Here is a 17,935-nt window from a genome sequence, read left to right on the forward strand (position 1 = left end):
TTTTACGTAGTTTTGGTAAAATTTTGTAGTATTCAGGAAGAAACACACTCAGAATGATTCGGAAACTTATAATTTAGATCATTTGAAACATTTTCATAAAATAAATCAATGATTTTACCATGAAGCAAATAAAGTTCTAAGAAAAGCATAAAATTTTCTGTATTTTACGTAGTTTTGATAGAATTTTGTAGTATTCAGGAAGAATCACACTCAGAATGATTCGGAAACTTATAATTTAGATCATATGAAACATTTTTATAAAAAATATCAATGATTTTACCATGACGAAAATAAAGTTCTAAAGCAAAGAATAAAATTTTCAGTATTTTACGTAGTTTTGGTAAAATTTTGTAGTATTCAGGATGAAAACACACTCAGAATAATTCGGAAACTTATAATTTAGATCATTTGAAACATTTTCATAAAATAAAACAATGATTTTACCATGAAACAAATAAAGTTCTAAAGGAAAGTTTAAAATTTTCTGTATTTTACGTAGTTTTGGTAAAATTTTGTAGTATTCAGGATGAAAACACACTCAGAATGATTCTGAAATTTATAATTTAGATCATTTGAAACATTTTCATAAAATAAATCAATGATTTTACCATGAAGCAAATAAAGTTCTAAAGGAAAGTTTAAAATTTTCTGTATTTTACGTAGTTTTGGTAAAATTTTGTAGTATTCAGGAAGAAACACACTCAGAATGATTCGGAAACTTATAATTTAGATCATTTGAAACATTTTCATAAAATAAATCAATGATTTTACCATGAAGCAAATAAAGTTCTAAAGGAAAGTATAAAATTTTCTGTATTTTACGTAGTTTTGGTAAAATTTTGTAGTATTCAGGATGAAAACACACTCAGAATGATTCGGAAACTTATAATTTAGATCATTTGAAACATTTTCATAAAATAAATCAATGACTTTACCATGCAGCAAATAAAGTTCTAAAGGAAAGTATAAAATTTTCTGTATTTTACGTAGTTTTGGTAAAATTTTGTAGTATTCAGGATGAAAACACACTCAGAATGATTCTGAAATTTATAATTTAGATCATTTGAAACATTTTCATAAAATAAATCAATGATTTTACCATGAAGCAAATAAAGTTCTAAAGGAAAGTATAAAATTTTCTGTATTTTACGTAGTTTTGGTAAAATTTTGTAGTATTCAGGAAGAAACACACTCAGAATGATTCGGAAACTTATAATTTAGATCATTTGAAACATTTTCATAAAATAAATCAATGATTTTACCATGAAGCAAATAAAGTTCTAAAGGAAAGTATAAAATTTTCTGTATTTTACGTAGTTTTGGTAAAATTTTGTAGTATTCAGGATGAAAACACACTCAGAATGATTCGGAAACTTATAATTTAGATCATTTGAAAAATTTTCATGAAATAATTCAATGATTTTACCATGAAGCAAATAAAGTTCTAAAGGAAAGTTTAAAATTTTCTATATTTTACGTAGTTTTGGTAAAATTTTGTAGTATTCAGGAAGAATCACACTCAGAATGATTCTGAAATTTATAATTTAGATCATTTGAAAAATTTTCATGAAATAATTCAATGATTTTACCATGAAGCAAATAAAGTTCTAAAGGAAAGTTTAAAATTTTCTGTATTTTACGTAGTTTTGGTAAAATTTTGTAGTATTCATGAAGAATCACACTCAGAATGATTCTGAAATTTATAATTTAGATCATTTGAAAAATTTTCATGAAATAAATCAATTACTTTACCATGCAGCAAATAAAGTTCTAAAGGAAAGCATATTTTTTTCTGTATTTTACGTAGTTTTGGTAAAATTTTGTAGTATTCAGGAAGAATCACACTCAGAATGAATCTGAAATTTATAATTTAGATCATTTGGAAAATTTTCATGAAATAAATCAATGACTTTACCATGCAGCAAATAAAGTTCTAAAGGAAAGCATAAAATTTTCTGTATTTTACGTAGTTTTGGTAAAATTTTGTAGTATTCAGGAAGAAACACACCCAGAATGATTTTGAAACATATAATTTAGATGACTTGAAACATTTTCATAAAAAAATCAATGAAATCAATGATTTTACCATAAAGTTCTTGTCATAAAATGAGGCATTTTTATTTTTTCTGTAGTTTTACGTAGTTTTGTGAATTTTTTTGAGAAAATATTGGAAATTTGAGAAGCTCATCATAATCCTGAGATCATAACGGAAATTTTTATATATAATTTTATGGGTTTTGCTAACATTTTAGCAAAGTTATTGTATTTTTGCAGCGTAGCAAAAATGTTCCCGCTTGAGTCGCTTTTCGGAAATACACGCGGAAAAAAAAGTTGCTCCGACTAATTTAGTCGTAGTAATTAGAGGATTGATCAAATCGAGATCTGCAAAGTTCTAGGCTCATCTGGAGATCCGTACAAATCTCTGGAAAAAGGAATCATCCAGATTGGTTGAGTTTTGGCTGAGAACCAGCGAGTTGAAGTTAGCGTTCCAACTTTTTTTCCGCCTTGGTCGTTCGTGTAAGTTTGGGATGCCTTGGACGGAGGAGTGTTAACACGCCATATTAGTGGTGTTGTTATTGCTGTTTTGACTGTTGTTGTTGGCGGTGAACGTCAAGTTCCCGTTGCTTTCGAGGGCGAATCGGCGCGAGAGACAGAGACACCGATGAGGAAAAACAATGAACGGAAGCGAATAAAAAAAATACGTGGCTTTGGGTTTGAGTGTGTTAAGGTGTACACTACCAGCGAAACAATATGCTCCAAACGGTAATCACCTGAATTTGCTTGTGGTTTTGTTGTTTGGTGTTTGAAATCTGAGTGCTAAGAAGAGATAAAAAAATTATTTTTTCAAAATATTTCCACTGTAAAAAAGTGATAATATTTAAAAGAAGGATGGTAAACATACTTCAAAAGAGATTAAAATTCTTTTTTAAGACAGTTTAGTAAAATACTTTATGCCAAAACTTGCAAATAGGAGCCTCGCGTATATTTATCTAACGAGATTTAACGCATTGTATAAATACGAGGAATCCAGAAAAAAAATCAAGTTATGCAACAAGTTCCAAACAACTTATTTTCGATTCCGAAAAACACCATTTGAGTGGGATTTCAAGTCAAAAGTCCATGTGTTTAGTCAACACACCGTTCAAATAAAAAAATAAAAGCGTATTGCTTTTCAATACAAGACAAGTATCAAAAAATTCAATTTTATAGCACTCACTTGAATGCTGAAAAGTAGTACTTTTCAGCCCTTACAACGAAAGGTATAACCTTTCGATTCTGCTATTGTTAGTAAAGAAAACTACACAGAAAAAAAAATAAAAGTACTAAATTCCTAAATTCTAGGAATTGACGTTGATCGGATACCCCTTAATTTGGTCTGTTTTTAGTATTACAGTATTTTATCAAATTCCTCCAGCTCAAAACGAGTGCTTTCATTGAATCCCGATAAATTCAAAACTGATTTTTTAAATTATTGATATACCTCCTAAGAAAATTTGTTAAATCGTTGATTTTGCCCAAGTAATACCAAAATTTGGTATTCCTGTGTTATTTAACCCTTTCTCTAGATCAAATGAATCAAATGTATCAACACATATTTGATATTATTCTGAAGAATTTGTAGAAAAAAAAATGCTTAAATATTGTCAGAAAGCAAAATTTTACCATGGAACTAAAAATTATGGATTTTGTCACTTTAACTTGTTGTAGGTAATCATACGTTAAACAAGACGTTAAACGTTTTATTAAAGGTATTATAGCATTTTTTAACATACTAGATATTTTTTTTGTTCATTTATTATTGTACTTTTATGTATAAAATGTTTAGAAATATTAAAAAATATACAAATTATGGTGCAATAAACTGCGTTCTATATCTTTTAAAATGATTCTGTCAGAATGATTTAAAAATATGTTTTCTAACAACTGTAAATAGCAAAAAATAACATGTTATCAACGAAACTAAAGCAGTGAAGATACACTACATTGTATCATGAAACTTTTTATCAGCTGTTGTCTACAATTTCCCCCCTCAACATTTCCCACAACAACCATAGGTGAGTAAAAAAGTGTTGTTGTTTTCTTTACCCAGTTGTACCCACGGTACTTGTTATTGTTGTTCGCTCAAAGCAGGAAGGCGGAAGAAGAGCACAGCCGCGGCGAAGAAAACCGAACGTGTGTATTTTGATGTTGCAGTTGTTGTTGTTGACTCCACAAAACCCAACCCGCTCGTCGTCGCTAGTCCGGGTGCTTATTTTTAGGTGGCCTGACTAAAACAGCAAAACACTTACCGGATTGAGCGCAAAAAAAGTGCTTTATCTGTGCCGCCGTCGCCGACTGAGCTCAAAAGTAGTAATCCACCACGCGCGCAGCTGCAACTTTGTGTTTTTTTCCTTTTGCTCGCAGCAAGCCTTATCACTTGAAATGCACTTTTGCGCCGATAAGACGTCAAACGAAATTGTAAATATTTTAATTTTTACTTCCTTTGGCGGCGGAGTAGGCCAGGCCTTTGCACACACAAAAACACTTACAAATACACTAAACGACTGACGACTGACTAATGTGTTGTTTGTTGTTGTTTTTCGAGACTACTGCGATCTGCGCTGATCACATTCGCCAACGGGGAACGGGGAATAAAAATTCATTCATGAAAATTAGATGACGATAACCTTGCCTGCCATCGCAGCACACTTTGGGTGGCAAAGTGTGACGGTGGTGTGGGTGTGTGAGTGCACACAAACATATACACACGTGCGCACGCGATGCGGTAGTCGTGGTGACCAATCCCGTATGTTTACGTCGTCGTCGCACTCTAGATCTCTTCCCCGTCACCAACACTTGCGCAAAGGTGTGGAAAACGATGCACCAAAATCGCACCAATTTTCGCACTTTTCCTTACAAACACGGCTCGATTTTGTTTGTGATGCACTGTTTAAGATTTTCCTCTGGTAATCCCTCAAAACTTACATTCTCTCAACGCAAAGATTTGCATCTTAAGACGAGAGATACTCACACCGATGCAAGCAAAACAAACTTCTTCGCTCACACACACACGCGCGCAAAATTCATTGGAATTATTTCATCACCAAGAAATTGAGAAAATCTTCCTTCTCGGAACTCGACGGACAAAAGCACACTTTTCACACCCGAAAACGCCAAACTCCACATCAACTACACCTTCGACAAACGCTTCACGAGTCAAACTCACTTTGAACACACAATTAGCGCACTTCCAAACACCCGAAAGTGCCCAAAAAATCACCCAAAAGAATCGGTTCTATTTTGGTTCGTTCCGAACGAGGACCGAGATTACCACAAACAAACGGACCCTCGCGTTGCCTCGTAGACGGTTCAACACAAACTGAGGAGGGTTGGTTGGATTGCGATGGATCACCCGAGTGCGGTGAACCTCTCTCTCCTTTTGGGTGTGAGAGTGAGAAGGGGGATGAGTATTTTTATGCTGCTGCTGTCAAAACATGCAAGATGGCGGACACGAACGAAGTTATGCTCGACGAAAAGGCGTTGTGGGTTGGCGGCGTCGATGTTGAGTGTTCGTCGAACGAGGGAGGCTGTGGTGCGAGTTGTGTTGTGGAAACGCATGGTGTTTTATGGAATCATCAGAGAATTAGATTTTAATCCCAATCTCAATCACCAACTCGTCAGTTGTGTGCTATCTTGTGACAACGACCATTTAGTACTTTTCGAGAAAATCGATTTTTAAAGTTTGTTGGTAAATAATTTCAACACTATGAATGATAGAGCCAAACTTTTTGAAGCAATCGGTTCGTATACTATCGCTTAACAAACGCTCCAAGTTTCAACTAATTTGGTTACACCAGTTGAAAGATACAGTAAATAATGTAAACAAAAATCTGAAACGCACGTGTCACAAGTGCGTTTTGAAAATAAAATTGTACTACTTGTCACAAGTGTGCACAGAATTCCCATACAAACTAAAAAAAGCTCAAATCAATGGTTTAATAGACTTAATCAGTTTATTTTTATAAACAAAAGGTTGCATTGCCTTTAGAAAGTATGTTTATACATAAATTAGTGAAAAACAAGAAAAATTTTCCACATTTTCCAACAACATGTATGACGTGTCACAAGTGTGCACAATCATTTTGATGATAAATTGGTCTATGTCACAAGTGTGTATTGCGATTTCCGGGAAACGGAACCGAGTTTCCAAAAACGGGTTAAAGCATCTTGTAGTGTTTGTTAAGTATAGCAAAACGTCATCATTAACTCATTTTCGACCAAAATGGTCTATGTCACAAGATAGCACACAGCTGACGAACTGTAACCAAAGCAAATACAACATTATGCTAGAATGTTATTACGGAGTAGATATAATCCAAACAATCATCGAGGTATGAAATTCATCTAAGTTAGAGAAAAAATCGAGAGCATCAAAGGCATACTGAATGGACTGAACAAACAATCGACTGATGAAGAAATATTCAGAAACGAAAAATCGAAAATCAGTGAGACTACTGCTACTTCTCTTTTCTGAAATTTAATTAGGCTGGTACAAATATTTTTGAAAGTTTTTGTGCGAATGCAATTTTACATTTAAAAATAATGTTTGGAAAAATATGTAGAAATTCCAGAATCAGATTCGATTGTCAAAATCGACTTTTTTTTGAGAAAAATCATATTTAAAAAATGTTTAGAGTGCAACCAATTTTTCAAAACTATTTGAATTTTGAATTGTTTGCAAAACAAATATAGGGGAAAGTGGGGCAAGTGTAACAAGCTAAGGAAATGCTCGTTATAACCCATTAAAAACGTTAAAAAATCTGTCGGATGTTTTATAATCATCTTATTCCAGGTCTTGACTGAGACTTTGATAGAACAAGTTTTTGAAAAATCCTGTTTTTCAATGTAAAAAAATGATTTTAAAATATTTGATTTTCCGTACGTTCTACTCAACTAGTGGGGCAAGAAGAACAACCCGTTGGGGCAAGAGGAACATTGCATGAAATAACATGGTAATTTGCTAACAAATGAACTGTTATCACTGAGCAATTCTCTACGAAATCGGTCTTTTTTCTTCAATTTTAATTTTTGTATTTTTTAATCCGACTGAAACTTTTTTGGTGCCTTCGGTATGCCCAAAGAAGCCATTTTGCATCATTAGTTTGTCCATATAATTTTGCATACAAATTCGGCAGCTGTCCATACAAAAATGATGTATGAAAATTCAAAAATCTGTATCTTTTGAAGGAATTTTTTGATCGATTTGGTGTCTTCGGCAAAGTTGTAGGTATGGATACGGACTACACTGGAAAAAATAATACACGGTAAAAAAAAATTTGGTGATTTTTTTATTTAACTTTTTATCACTAAAACTTGATTTACAAAAAAACACTATTTTTAATTTTTTTTATTTTTTGATATGTTTTAGAAGACATAAAATGCCAACTTTTCAGAAATTTCCAGGTTGTGCAAAAAATCACTTACCGAGTTATGAATTTTTTAATCAATACTGATTTTTTCAAAAAATCGAAATTTTGGTCGTAAAAATTTTTCAACTTCATTTTTCGATGTAAAATCAAATTTGCAATCAAAAAGTACTTTACTAAAATTTTGATAAAGTGCACCGTTTTCAAGTTATAGCCATATTTAAGTGACTTTTTTGAAAATAGTCGCAGTTTTTCATTTTTTTAAATTAGTGCACATGTTTGCCCAGTTTTGAAAAAAATATTTTTGAAAAGCTGAGAAAATTCTCTATATTTTGCTTATTCGGACTATGTTGATACGACCTTTAGTTGCTGAGATATTGCAATGCAAAGGTTTAAAAACAGGAAAATTGATGTTTTCTAAGTTTCACCCAAACAACCCACCATTTTCTATCGTCAATATCTCAGCAACTAATGGTCCGATTTTCAATGTTAATATATGAAACAATTGTGAAATTTTCCGATCTTTTCGAAAAAAATATTTTTGGAATTTTCAAATCAAGACAAACATTTTAAAAGGGCATAATATTGAATGTTTGGCCTTTGTGAAATGTTAGTCTTGATTTGAAAATTCCAAAAATACTTTTTTCGAAGAGATCGGAAAATTTCACAAATGTTTCATATATTAACATTGAAAATCGGACCATTAGTTGCTGAGATATTGACGATAGAAAATGGTGGGTTGTTTGGGTGAAACTTAGAAAACATCAATTTTCCTGTTTTTAAACCTTTGCATTGCAATATCTCAGCAACTAAAGGTCGTATCAACAAAGTCCAAATAAGCAAAATATAGAGAATTTTCTCAGCTTTTCAAAAATATTTTTTTCAAAACTGGGCAAACATGTGCACTAATTTAAAAAAATGAAAAACTGCGACTATTTTCAAAAAAGTCACTTAAATATGGCTATAACTTGAAAACGGTGCACTTTATCAAAATTTCAGTAAAGTACTTTTTGATTGCAAATTTGATTTTACATCGAAAAATGAAGTTGAAAAATTTTTACGACCAAAATTTCGATTTTTTGAAAAAATCAGTATTGATTAAAAAATTCATAACTCGGTCAGTGATTTTTTGCACAACCTGGAAATTTCTGAAAAGTTGGCATTTTATGCCTTCTAAAACATATCAAAAAATAAAAAAAATTAAAAATAGTGTTTTTTTGTAAATCAAGTTTTAGTGATAAAAAGTTAAATAAAAAAATCACCAAATTTTTTTTACCGTGTATTATTTTTTTCCAGTGTAGTCCGTATCCATACCTACAACTTTGCCGAAGACACCAAATCGATCAAAAAATTCCTTCAAAAGATACAGATTTTTGAATTTTCATACATCATTTTTGTATGGACAGCTGCCGAATTTGTATGGAAAATTATATGGACAAACTAATGATGCAAAATGGCTTCTTTGGGCATACCGAAGGCACCAAAAAAGTTTCAGTCGGATTAAAAAATACAAAAAAAAATCGAATGACCGAAATCCTAGAGAACTGCTCCACTTAGATACATCAGATTAGAATGTATTTGAAACGTTTCTTTCATTTTTAGACTGAAAAATAATATTTTACTCAAAATTTGATCGTTTTTACCAAAAAAAAATATTATTTACCAAAAAAAAATTATTAAATAGTAAATTTTCATGACATCAATACACTGAAAAAACCCAATTTTCGAAATCGTGAATTAAATTCACGAATGCGAGAACCACGAAGGAATATATTCACGTTTATGGTGCAAATGCACCATACTCATGAATAAATTCCTTCGTGGTTCTCACATTCGTGAACTTAATTCACGATTACGAGAATTGATTTTTTTCTGTGATATATTTTGTATGGGCAATTTTTATAAACAAATGTTTATCAGCTTTTAAGTACTTTATGTATTTATTTCACAATAAAATATGTTGCTACACTGCCCATAATTGAAAATTCGGCTATTATGCCAAATCAAGTATTCCGAGAAAAACGCGTTTAAGTGTTTGTCACAAAATCTGCATCAAGGCAATTTCCCATAAGAGTGGCATATTAGCCGTTTGGTTTTTCGCATCGGCAGCCAAGTCCAAACACTATTTCAGCAAAATTCAAGTTCCAGAAGATGCGTTGGAACATCCTCTATCACCTGGTGCTAATATCTCGTTTTTGTCAAAAGTGGATATTAGCCGTTTTTTCAATGGTGGGCAGTACAGCAATTCGTATTTTTTTCCATGCTGAAAATCCGTATGGTACACTTGCCCCACCTGAACATGATTTTTTAAAAGCTCTCAACAAAAATAACCAAAAGTTAAATCATACTTTATAATTGGTGCAAGTCATTGGTAGGGACACTACTGATCTAGGAAAAATAGCATTTTGATAAAATGAGCCTTAAAATGAACCCTAAGTCTTATTTTGTACTTTCCAAATATTATAAGAAAACAAAGATTTTGAAAAAAAATCATTCAATCTTATGCCCAGTGGCGTTTACGTCGTTTTGGCGGTTTTGTGGTAGTAGAATCAGCTAAATGCATTGCTAGCAACAATTCCTCATACTGGAAATAATCAAAACTGTAAAAAATACTGCCGTACGAGCGATTGTTCCTCTTGCCCCATATGGTCGTCTTGCCCCACCTTCCCCTAATTTAAAATTCCAGCTCTCAATCCCTTATAAAGTTGGAACAGTTTTTTCAACTCGCTGGTTCTAAACTACTCATCTCAACAGTTATAAAAAACTTTTAAGAGAGAAACGAGAGAGCACGGTGTGTGAGAGAAGAAATTTTTCTCCCGAAAGCTCTCTTATTGCAAGGGTATGTGCGCGCAAAAGCTCTCTCAGTTGAAGTTTTGTGCAGCCATATTGAAGTATGTTGGGCGACCGTGCGTCTCCTTTTAACTCGGAAATAAGTTTGTTGTTTATTTCATTAACGTGACTTTAACATTAAATTGTCATTCGTCACTTGTTTTCGCCATGAATGTCATAATTTTTTTTTAAACATGTATTGCATAGTCAGATGATCACAAAGAGTCAATAATGGCCAACAATTATATTGTCGTTTTGCTACCATAGCGATCAAAAAATAAGTCGAATTGAAATTCATAGCATCATCCAGTTTATGTAACTACCAATATTCAAATATTTTAAATCTGCAGACTAGTGTTACACTCGCATACAAGATTTATGGTTGTACACAAGCCGTGTTCAATCCCTCAAATCCTTATTTGTTTCACTGTTTTGCCTTGTTTTTCCATTCTCCCTTTCCACTTTTTTTTCTCTCATTCGCTCCCGAGAATCACGCCACGGCATGCTATGCTATATTTATGCTGCATCTTTGTTACAACATCGACACAACAAAGTGGGTGAGAGCTCGCATGACTTTGTCGCTCAAGTGTTGTTTTACCTGGCAAGTGTACTTGTTTCGAATAATATTTACCAGAAAATAAAGTGATTAAACTGTTTACTGGATAACGTGCCAACAACATGTTTTCAAAAGTTTCGGCCTAACTCGGTAGGCGTATTTACGTTCCTGTCAAGGCTGTTTACGAAAAAAACATGCATTCTTTTTAATCGTCTCGTAGACAGGCACTGCACTCGCTCTTTGACGGTGATGATTAATAATAGCAGTACGTTCGATTTGCGCCAAACTAGCGCCACTATAGCCGAAGCTTAGTTCCGAGGAAGATAAACAAGCTCTCTTCTGTGATGATCTAAGCTGAGGTTTTTCAAAACAACAGCAACCTGATCCAAGGGGGCGACGCTGCTGGTGGTGTGCTGGGAAAGTGCAAAGGGGGTGACGTGACGTCGTGTTTTCGATCTGCTGATGTTGTGAACTCGGTAGTGGTCTCGCTCGCACGTTGGACGGGTTGCACGTTGGTTGGAGGGGGTCCACCAGAGTGGTTGTTGTTTATTTACACATTCCTAGTCGAATGGTTCAAATATCGTACGACGGCGAGCCTCCCCTTAGCTCAAAAATTGAATCTCTAATCCAAGCGAGCTCATTCACAAACCAGGAACGTCAACGAACGGAAGCAAAGCTTCGAATTTTGCAGAAAAGGAAGTGAAATAAATTCAGGACATTGAAAAACTCTTTGAAGATAAAACAAACAAGTGAACGTGCAATACTAGAACAAAGTGACTTTAAATTACTCAATTGAACTCAATTGAAGGTGAACAAATAGGGTGGCAAAGCGATTTTTGCAAGGGCAAATCTTCAAGAAGGAATAGAAGAAAAATTCAAGTGAGGAACCAGTTTAAAAGAAGGACTTTTTCGAACAGTGGGTGTTTCTTCGGGTGTGCGGTTCTAAGCCGTGCTGAACTATGCACATTAAGCAGTACAAACCGAAGTGTGGAAAGATCTGCGCTGGAACTGGGCTATTTTCAATGTAAGTAAATTAGTCATACGATTGGACGAAGGTGGCGTGACACTTATAGGGTGTCACAAAATCAGAGTCCCACTGTGAGTGGCGCGACATGCGAAAAATAATGCGTAATTTTTGGCGAACCACGTTGTCTAACACAAACACACCCCCAAAATCTGCTATTTTTAGTGTTGGTGTTGTGAGCTATGAAGCGTACCGCACCTACTCTGCACTAACGAACCTGGTGGACACCCGGGTTCTGGACGTGGACCGGAAGCGTCCCGACTACATCTACATTAAGCACCACATCTACCGCCAATCGCTGCTGGAACAGCTTGAGCAGGAACGCCGCGACAGCAAGCTGGTCAACATCGTCGTCCAGCCCTTTGGCAAGTGGTGGAAAGCGCTCAAGCACTCGGTCGCTTGGCGCCTACTACGCATCGCCCAGGCGGGTGAACTTGCCGATCGTCTTAAGGCCGTCAAACAGTTGGCGCTGATCGATCACTTGAAAGGTAAGGGAGCGTCAAGGCCAACTAGAATTGCGCATTTTATCACTCGATAAACATCACGCGTCTCCACTGACTAACAGTTTTATATTTTTGCACATGCTTGCTCATGGAGATTGGAAGCAAGGTACATTTCGGCACAACTAAAATTAGGTTTATGACAAATTCAAGAACCCCTCAGGAGAAAATCAGAATGATTCAAATGAAATTTTCTGGGGAATTCCAGGAAAAGTCACTCATTTACCAATTTAAAGACAAAGTTTTCAAACAAATTTTCTTCTCCTCCCAGATTGGGACTTTCAGCATCTGGCTCAGCTGTGCGATGCTCGCACTGCAATAGCCTTGGCCCGCTCCAACTGCGATTCCCGGTGGTTCCTGCCACCCCGCCAGTATGGAGTTGAGAAGGAAACGCGCGAAGTGCTGGTCGGCGTAAAGCAACTGATCGAGCACCTTGTGCCGGACCACTGCGCCGAGTACGTCCTCGGGCATACCTTTGGCTCGCACCAGATCAAGGAACCGTCCGGGGACGATGGCGTCCACTACCCGGTCAACTCGGCGACCTTCGAGCACGATCAGATGAAGCAAGCGCTGAGTGCACTTGTGCACCTGACCACGGTCGAGGAAAATTGTCGCAAGATCATCGAAGCCGGTGGCCTGCTGACGCTGATCGAGGTCGAAAAACTATACAAAGATGACATCGACATGAAGCTCACCCTGTCTCGGATCGTCGCGAACCTGTCGGTCGGTGACGAGCGATCGTACGATTTCTTCGCCAGCGGCTGGCTCAGTATTTTGTCCCGCTGGCAGAAGGACATTGACATGAGGATGCAGGTCACGACCGATCTGACGCTGTCGAATCTCGATCGCGACGATCCCAACTGCTTCACGTACGAGTCCAACGTGTACCCGCTGTACCCGAAGAGTCGCCGCGAGAAGAAGCCCGACGTGGACATTGTCTTCGTGCACGGATTGTTGGGTGAGTGATCCTTAACCGCGATCTTCAAGTCCAAAGTATTCAACGATCATTCTCTCAATTCTAACCAACAGGAGGAGTTTTTGTGACGTGGCGCCAGAAGGATCTCAAACCGCAAGCGGCCAGTCTTCTAGGTAAGAAACACAAATCCGTTTCGCTCGTTTCATCCACAACGTGTGCCAAAGCGCCAACTGGTGGTGGTGGTGATGGTTCTAACATACGCACTGCGACGCCGACAAAACCGACCTCTCCATTCACTAATTGGTCTGCGAAAAAGTCCTCCTACGACGACGACCGTGACGCGGAAGGTAAGCATCTTTGCTGGTGCCTCCTCAAAATTATACGCTTTGACAAACGACTAATTCCGCCCACATTCGAGATAAACTCAGGTCAACAACCCCCCAAACTAACTATCTTCATTCCTCCTCTCTCTTCTCTCTTCCAGAGGGCATCGCATCCGCTAAGGAGGAGGTCCTGACGCTGCAACCCACGCCCCCCAAGCCACACCCCTCAATCAGTGACACGGCCACGCAAGAGCTCATCCAGGCGCTGCAGGAAGATGAACCGCTCAGCTCGGATTGGTCCGTCGTATTCCCGGACATCCCCCTGGTCGCGGACGAAAAGTACACCAGCCCAGCTGTCCACGCGAAGCAGAACCGCGAGGGACGCTACAGCGTGTCCGGCGAAAAGTGGCTCCAGGAACCGCTCGGCGACGAGTCCGTTGGGCGATCGTTTTGCTGGCCGATGGAGTGGCTCCCCAAGGACTTCCCGAACGTCCGCGTCATCGGACTCAACTACAACTCGTCCCTCTCGGAATGGTCCGCCAGCGGGTGTCCGTGTGAAAAGTACGACGGCAAGCTGGAGAAACGCGCCGGAGAATTCCTCAAGAAGCTCGCCCGGTCAAACGTTGGCCAGGATCGGCCCGTAGTCTGGGTCGGCCATTCGATGGGCGGACTCCTCATCAAAAGTATTATGGTTCAAGCCGCTCAAAGCGAAGACCCGGCAATCCGGCGAATCGCCGAAAACTCACACGCCGTCATGTTCCTCGGAACGCCGCACCGGGGCAGCGCCATAGCCAAGCTAAAGCAGCACACGTCCGCCCTGGTTTGGCCCTCGGTAGAAGTCCGCGAACTCGAGGAAAACTCAACCCAACTCCTGCATCTCAACAAAACGTTCCTCAAAGCCATCGCCGGTCTCAGCAAAAAACCCGAAATCGTCAGCATCTGCGAAGGCATCCCGACCGAGCTGACCTCCTTCAAGGTCCCACTCCACATCGTCCCCGAGTCCTCAGCCCGAATCGACGAGGGCGATTTTTACATCACCAAAGAGGACCATCTCAGCCTGAGCAAACCCATGTGCCGGCAGTCCTTCCTCTACCAGCGGCTCATCAGTGTCATCTGGTGTGCGATGCAGTCGGCCCGGGATGAAACAGAACAGCAACACGATCAGGAAAAGACCTCCATCGGTACGACGATAAGCCACGGCAAGACCAGCTCAGTGTTCACCGACGTTTACCGGCAGTTGAGGCAGTTTGAGAAATTGTTTAACATTTTTTTGTAAATTGATGGTTTTTAGAAAAATTCCGCGTGTTTTGAAATCCTCTCTTTTTTTGGAGAGGAACAGCAACATTTTATTAAATTGTTGAGCCATGACAAATGTGTATTATCTCTGCGTTTTCAAAGAGTTAAGCTAAGCTTTTTTATTTATTGAAACTTTTTACTAGGTTGCAAATATATATAATTAAGAATGTGATATCTAATATTTGCAAAATATTTTATTTTTCTACAGCAATCCGAAATTACCTTCCGGGCAGACGGTAATAACAAAACTCGTGCCATTTCAATAACAAGTACTGTTAAAAGAACAAAAAGTGTTATCACGCAGAAAAATGTTTTGTAGAATCAGCCTGTACGAGGTTTGAATCAACAAAATTTTTGTTGAATATAATCAACAAAAATTTGCGTTGATACAAACCTTGATTTTCTCAATTCCACAAAAGTCTTTTGTTGATTTGAAAAAGCGTATTTGACGTTTAGCGTTGATTCAACAAAAATCTTGATTTTCAAATCAGCAAAACGTATTTTTACATAAGAATTTAATAACAGTTTATGTTATCATAACAAAATTTGTTATTGATCTGACATTGGTTGAAAGCAAAACAACTTTGGAATAACATTTTTTGTAATAAAAAAATAACTCCAACTGTTATTGAGATGATCGGATTAGTTGTTAAAATAACAAAAAAGATTAACAAAGATTTGTTCGGAGCATAACTAAAAATTTTATTAGTCTGTTAATACAATAACAATCCAATAACAAAAAAATCATAACAGCGAATAACAAAACTTGTTATAAATAACATAAAATGTAATTGGCCTTGTATTTTCAAACATCAAAAATGTTATTCCCACGTTATTTCCATCTGCTCGGGCTAGCTCTCAGATACAGTCCAGACTCGATAATCTGAAAGCCTTGGCAAAATTTAACTTCGGATAATCAAATCACGAATATTTTCTTTCCGTTTTCTTATTTCTTACTTCAATGTGTTTAGATTTTTTTAATCCAAGATGGCGGTCAAAATGGCGGTGATGAACTATTGAAAAAATGCATTTTTGATTTAATAGGCAATCAAACATTTAAATTTGCAGAAGCTTATACATTTATCTCAAATGAATGGTTCTCCAAATCGCTGAAGTGCAAATGTTAAATCCTTTAACTGACGAGATAATCACTAATAAATCACTGATTGAAATCAATACAAACAAAATGCATAATTTCATACAGTGCTAAAATAGTAATTTTATTATCCGAATTTTCAGAGATTTCCAAAAAAAATATTGTCCACGTGATTTATGGATGGTCCCTCCGTAAAATAACTCATTCTGTTATCAAAAAATATTACAAGCAAATTCGATAACAGAGACAAATAATGTTCCCAATATCTCAATTTGGTATTGGTGAGATATGTTTTTAGCAATGGAAAATAACTGATTTTGATATTGTTTTCTCAGTATTAGCTAATTATAAAAAAACGTATTCACTTGGTTCCATAACAGATTTTAAAATGGTTCATAAAATAAGTAAACATTGGCTAACGGCTTACAAATTTTATACAGCATTTGAAAAAATGTCAAATTTAACAGAGCCTAGGTGTGCAAAGCCAAGTGAGCAAATAAACAAAATAGTGATCTTGAATTTTTTTTGAAAATGTGGTATAAAGACCACATTTCATTACCAGAATAATGTCCTCGATAATATTTGTCAAATTATAAGTTCTAACCGTATTAAGCAAAATTAAAAAGTTGGGTTGTGGAAAATTTGTCAAATTTTTCCCAAAGTTAAAGTAAAACTCATCAAAAAAAATGATATCAAATTTACTTATGACTGCTGATTGCTATTTAAAAGTTGGAACTGGTGATGGCAAAAAACAATAAAAATTAAAATAATGAGCTAGCATTCGAACAACTGGAATTTTGGAAACTGAAACATGAATTTTTCAAATAATATTCAAATAAAATTTTCCACCTGTTTTCCTCATTGTTTAACATGTATTTTTTTTATTGGAACACCAACTTTACTGTTTTTCGTCAATCATTTATATCATCAATATTGCGTAATTCCCACTAATGGCCTATCTACAATCACTTAGCTTAGAAAATTTCACTTAGCTTAGGAATTTGAATCAATGGAAATGAAGCCGAGCTTCTACAATGGAAAAGTAATCAAATTAGAAACTGACGTATGGTTTGAAAAATTTCAAAATCTACGGTAAGTTGACGTTTCAATATCAAAGGTAAACAAACAACTGCATAGCAACGTATATCAGCCCAGCAAAATTTCTAAGTTGATTGTGGATGACGGCCGTAAGTTGCGTACTTTCCTAAGTAACTACTTTACTTAGATGTTCTAAGCTAAGTGATTGTAGATAGCCCATAACTTGTCAAATTACCTTGGGAAATTTAAATTTTCCTCAAAAACGATCAAAGCCAGCCGAGGTTGCTCGCTCGTTTGTCACCTGTCAATCGCACTTTTCAAGTGCTAAAATTCTGTTTGGTGGAAACTGCGACTGGAAATGTAAATAAACAAAACGTGGTGCCTAGTTTTTGAACTCTTGTCGTCAAAAGTGCGAGAAAAAAGTGCGGGCTAAATCCAAGTTACAGTGCAAGGATCAATAATTTCAAGGATATTCTGCTTGGAGGGGTAATTTGGAAGGGGACTAGTAATCTTAGTAATCTGTGACTAGTAATCTGGAGGGGTAACTGGAGGGTAACATTACAGCACTACTTTTTTCAGTTGGTTGCTCTGCAAATTCTATCGAGTTGAAAAAATTATTGAAAAAATATATTGAATGCATTTATTGAAATCTTTGCCGAAAAGATCCTATTTCTTAGCTTAAAATTTGGATTGTTAGTCAAAAATACTGGGATAAACCATGTGTGAAGTAGATTATATTTTCCGATAATTTCAAATCTTTTCAAATCGTTCAAATCTTAATTTTGTAACGTCATTTCGAAACATTCAAGATAGATCCGGAATTAGTCATAGATAGTAATTACCGAGTTCAAGTATGCTTTCGGATTGACAACTAGGTATTTCAATTAACACACAAGAAAAAGAAAGAGAAATCGGAATGTGATATTAAAATAAATCTTACATCGACCAATC

The 17,935-nt window shown here is 36.3% G+C and overlaps 2 protein-coding genes across 3 annotated transcripts in view; one reads left to right on the top strand and one right to left on the bottom strand.

Moving 5' to 3' along the window:
• LOC120428921 (midnolin homolog) overlaps positions 1–5,368 on the bottom strand; it is a 70,780-nt gene extending 65,412 nt beyond the window's left edge. The window contains exon 1 of the mRNA XM_052708093.1: positions 4,290–5,368. The gene's annotated coding sequence lies outside the window, so the exon portion shown is untranslated. The remainder of the gene's footprint in view (positions 1–4,289) is intronic.
• A 5,570-nt stretch (positions 5,369–10,938) lies between these two features.
• Positions 10,939–15,029, top strand: LOC120428929 (protein SERAC1). Of its 2 annotated transcripts, none has more exons than XM_039594072.2 (5): positions 10,939–11,815; positions 11,981–12,303; positions 12,587–13,273; positions 13,345–13,578; positions 13,716–15,029. In XM_039594072.2, the coding sequence occupies exons 1-5, from the start codon at positions 11,751–11,753 to the stop codon at positions 14,828–14,830; spliced, it is 2,424 nt and encodes an 807-aa protein (XP_039450006.1). In that variant the 5' UTR covers positions 10,939–11,750; the 3' UTR covers positions 14,831–15,029. The 2 variants fall into 2 exon arrangements, with proteins under 2 accessions (XP_039450006.1, XP_052563858.1); XM_052707898.1 differs by having other exon boundaries at positions 10,980–11,815; positions 13,345–13,404.
• The last annotated feature ends 2,906 nt before the right edge of the window (positions 15,030–17,935 follow it).

Source organism: Culex pipiens, chromosome 2 (assembly GCF_016801865.2).
Source record: "Culex pipiens pallens isolate TS chromosome 2, TS_CPP_V2, whole genome shotgun sequence".
In the NCBI taxonomy this organism is placed as follows: domain Eukaryota; kingdom Metazoa; phylum Arthropoda; class Insecta; order Diptera; family Culicidae; genus Culex; species Culex pipiens.

What these genes read in the sequence shown, in the direction of transcription:
- LOC120428929 (XM_039594072.2), top strand. Translation starts at nt 11,751, where the DNA reads ATGCACATTAAGCAGTACAAACCGAAGTGTGGAAAGATCTGCGCTGGA. An exon ending in GGAACTGGGCTATTTTCAAT is followed by an intron (nt 11,816 to 11,980) that starts GTAAGTAAATTA and finishes TGCTATTTTTAG; the next exon opens with TGTTGGTGTTGTGAGCTATG. An exon ending in GCTGATCGATCACTTGAAAG is followed by an intron (nt 12,304 to 12,586) that starts GTAAGGGAGCGT and finishes TTCTCCTCCCAG; the next exon opens with ATTGGGACTTTCAGCATCTG.